Source organism: Salvelinus sp. IW2-2015, linkage group LG36 (genome assembly GCF_002910315.2).
Source record: "Salvelinus sp. IW2-2015 linkage group LG36, ASM291031v2, whole genome shotgun sequence".
Lineage (NCBI taxonomy): Eukaryota > Metazoa > Chordata > Actinopteri > Salmoniformes > Salmonidae > Salvelinus > Salvelinus sp. IW2-2015.
The window spans coordinates 36,948,249-36,952,672 of NC_036875.1; the positions used below are offsets into that span (position 1 = coordinate 36,948,249).

At 44.4% G+C, this 4,424-nt stretch overlaps 1 protein-coding gene across 1 annotated transcript in view; it reads right to left on the minus strand.

Moving 5' to 3' along the window:
• LOC111959234 (ly6/PLAUR domain-containing protein 6-like) overlaps nt 1-4,424 on the minus strand; it is a 60,795-nt gene that overhangs the window by 25,783 nt on the left and 30,588 nt on the right. The window contains exon 2 of the mRNA XM_023980714.2: nt 2,357-2,530. Within this exon, the coding sequence (XP_023836482.1) occupies nt 2,357-2,474 (118 nt within the window). The 5' untranslated portion in view covers nt 2,475-2,530. The remainder of the gene's footprint in view (nt 1-2,356; nt 2,531-4,424) is intronic.

Below are 4,424 nucleotides of genomic sequence, written 5' to 3' on the forward strand. Positions count from 1 at the left end.
AATCTAGATGTGGGTATTTGCCGGCTAGAGTCTTTTTTCTGCGCTTGGTTCCGGCATATAGAACATTGGGAAGAAGTTCAAGATGACGGTCAATCACCCTCGGTCTGGGTCCATGCAAGATCTCACCTCGTGGGGCATCAATGATCACGAGGAAGGTGAGGGATCAGCCCAGAACTACACGGCAGGACCTGGTCAAATGACCTGAAGAGAGCTGGGACCACAGTCTCAAAGAAAACCATTAGTAACACACTACGCCGTCATGGATTAAATCCTGCAGCGCACACAAGGTCCCCCTGCTCAAGCCAGCGCATGTCCAGGCCCGTCTGAAGTTTTGCCAATGACCATCTGGATGATCCAGAGGAGGAATGGGAGAAGGTCATGTGGTCTGATGAGACAAAAATAGAGCTTTTTGTCTAAACTCCACTCGCCGTGTTTGGAGGAAGAAGAAGGATGAGTACACCCCAAGAACACCATCCAACCGTGAAGCATGGAGGTGGAAACATCATTCTTTGGGGATGCTTTTCTGCAAAGGGGACAGGACGACTGTCACAATTGAGGGAGGATGGATGGGCCATGTATCGTGAGATCTTGGCCAACAACCTCCTTCCCTCAGTAAGAGCATTGAAGATGGGTCGTGGCTGGGTCTTCCAGCATGACAACGACCCGAAACACACAGCCATGGCAACTAAGGAGTGGCTCCGTAAGAAGCATCTCAAGGTCCTGGAGTGGCCTAGCCAGTCTCCAGACCTGAACCCAATAGAAAATCTTTGGAGGGAGCTGAAAGTCCGTATTGCCCAGCGACAGCCCGAAACCTGAAGGATCTGGAGAAGGTCTGTATGGAGGAGTGGGCCAAAATCCCTGCTGCAGTGTGTGCAAACCTGGTCAAGAACTACAGAAATGTATGATCTCTGTAATTGCAAACAAAAGTTTCTGTACTAAATATTAAGTTCTGCTTTTCTGATGTATCAATACTTATGTCATGCAATAAAATGCTAATTAATTACTTAAAAATCATACAATGTGATTTTCAGGATTTTTGTTTTAGATTCCGTCTCTCACAGTTGAAGTGTACCTATGATAAAAATTACGAACCTCTACATGCTTTGTAAGTAGGAAAACCTGCAAAATCGGCATGTATCAAAATACTTGTTCTCCCCACTGTATATACTTATTTTATTTATTCAATAAACAATGTTATGCAACACCCAATTCCCCTGTGTGAAAAAGTAATTGCCCCCTTACACTCAATAACTGGTTGTGCCACTTTTAGCTACACTGACTGCAACCAAGTGCTTCCTGTAGTTGTTGATCAATCTCTCACGTTGCTGTGGAGAAATTTCGGCCCACTCTTCCATGCAGAACTGGTTTAACTCAGCGACATTTGTTGGTTTTCAAGCCTGAACTATTTGTTTTAAGTCCTGCCTCAACATCTCAAATTGGGATTAGGTCTGGACTTTGACAAGCCATTTCAAAACTTAAAATGTGTTGACCATTTTCATGTCGACTTGATTGTGTGTTTTGGATCGTCTTGCTGCATGACTCAGCTGAGCTTCAGCTCACAGACAGATAGCCTGACATTTTCCTGTAGAATTCTCTGATACAGACCAGAATTCATGGTTCCTTCTATTAAGGCAAGTTGTCCGGGTCCTGAGGCAGCAAAGCATCCCAAACCATCACACTACCACACCATGCTTCAGCGTTGGTAGGAGGTTCTTACTGTGGAATGCAGTGTTTGGTTTTCGCCAGACATAATGGAACCCATCTCATCCAAAAAGTTAACTCAAGTTTCCCAAAAGCACCTGGATGATCATCAAAGATCCTAGAAGAATGTTCTATGGACAGATGAGAAAAAGTATAACCTTTTGAACGACATGGAAATATTAAATAGACATCAATAACATATAAATGCTAATAGACAGTGTGTAAATGTTGCTAATGGGTGGATGATACTAAAGAGGGCAGAAAGCACTGACAACATGGGGCGTCTGACTGCCCAGTAGCTATGCACGGAGTCACGTGACCCTACATCTCAGATCAACGAGATGTGCCTGGTGGTGCAGAGGGGTGGGGGGTGGAAAGGGTTGGGGGGTGGAGAAGGGTGTGGCGGGGTGCAGAGGGGTGGCGAGGCAGTAGACAGTTGCTGTGCCAGCTGTGGATCTGTCTGGTTAGGCTGGGGATCACAAGTTCACTGGATACCCCTAACTGCTATTCATGCATAGCATAGACTCTGACCCACKTTTTCATAAMCCTTAAAGAGATTCTCCAGTACTTTTGTTTACTTTTTTAGCAAATAGTCCTGAAAGCAGGCTCCCGRGCCAAAAGTGGTCCCCAAAAATATAATAATAAAAACTATTACTTGAGGGATGGAGGTAGATGATATCCTGTTCTGTGAAGTCCTTTGATTGGGCCGTTTTCAGCCAATCAGCGAGGACCATCAGCAGTAGGACCCAGGCCACTGCAGGCCAGGGTTCCATTGCTGGCCGCGGCTTCACACATGCAGGTCTCTGATTGGACAACAACACGATGACACCTGCAGAGGAAAAGAGAGCCCACATGTAACCCGAATCGTAGTTAAAGTGCCTGTTTTAGTCTATATAAAATCATGCTTCATTTTGCACAATGCAGACAATCCCTTTGGATGCCTGATCAAGGCATCCTGACTGCCTATCCCAACTACATGCCGTGGAACAGTGACCATGGGTGTCTCCAGCCCTATTGGAGAACACAGAGGAAAGCCACTGGACATCCACCAGACCAGAAACAACAGAGCAGTGTTCCTCATTACATCTGCGTCCRAAATGGCATCCTTTTTCCTATGTAGTGCACTACTTTTGACCAGGGCCCGTAAGTCTTTAGTCAAAAGTAGTGCACTMCATATGGAATTAGGTGCCAGTTGGGACGCAACCTACATCTATTATCCCCCCAGTCAAACATCTCCTCACTAGATCAATGACAGTCTGCCAGGGACCAGGCCAGATGCATCATCAGCCCTCATACAGTCTTCATTGTGATCGAGCTCAGTCTTAGCGCAGGGAGAAAAGAGTAACAGCGCTAGACATGGATTAACAGTTGGGAGAGTAATAAACAGTGGATGCACGCAACAATGTCAATGCAGGCCAATGATGTCACAGATGACTCCTAACATATTTMGAATACGATATTTCAAGGTATCAATTGAGAATAGTCAAATCTTGGGCACATTAAAGACACACCCCTCTACAGAAAGTCCTTTTATCAGAGTGTTTAAAAAAAATATATATATATATATATATTTAACCTTTATTTAACTTAAGTCAGTTAAGATAAAAATCTTATTTACCTTTTATTTAATTTATCTAGGCAAGTAGGTTAAGAACAAATTCTTATTTACAATGACAGCCGACAACGGCCAATCCCTAACGATGCTGGGCCAAATGTGCACCACCCTATGGGACTCCCAATCACAGCCGGTTGTGAAATTGCCTGGAATCGAACCAGGGTGTCTGTAGTGACGCCTCTAGCACTGAGATGCAGTGCCTCAGACCGCTGAACCAGGGTGTCTGTAGTGACACCTCTAGCACTGAGATGCAGTGCCTCAAGACCGCTGAGCCAGGGTGTTGTAGTGACGCCTCTAGCACTGAGATGCAGTGCCTTAGACCGCTGAACCAGGTGTCTGTTAGTGACGCCTCTAGCACTGAGATGCAGTGCCTCAGACCGCTGAACCAGGGTGTCTGTAGTGACGCCTCTAGCACTGAGATGCAGTGTCTTAGACCCTGAACCAGGTGTCTGTAGTGACGCCTCTAGCACTGAGATGCAGTGCCTCAGACCGCTGAACCAGGGTGTCTGTAGTGACCCTCTAGCACTGAGATGCAGTGCCTCAGACCGCTGCGCCACTCGGGACCCAGTGTGTAGCGGGTGCAGTGTTGATTATTATGATAATATGCCATGTCAAATATCAAATTTTGTTTATTTATTAGGTCATTACACTAATCTATTTTTCTCCCCCAAAAGTCCTCAGCTATCACATTCATGCGTGTGAAAAGAAGCAGCATCTCAAAGGATTTCGATTTCGGGAAAATGAGCAGTTTATTATCTTATCATCTTGTTCTGTAGAGTAAGAGCAGAAAGCTAATCAGAGGAAAGATGGTGAGAAGACAGTGCTTTCAGAAAGTGTTCACACCCCTTTACTTTTTCCACATTTGTTGTGTTACAGCTTGAATTTAAAATTGATTCAATTGAGATTTTGTGTCACTGATCTACACACAATACCCCATAATGTAAAGTAAAATGTTGTTTATAGAAAATGTAGAATTAATAAAAAATGTAATGCTGAAATGTCTTGATTCAATAATCCCTTTGTTATGACAAGCCTAAATAAATTCTGGAGTAAAAATGTGCTTAACAAATTGCAAAAAAGTTGCTTGGGACTTCAATCGTGGTTTTTT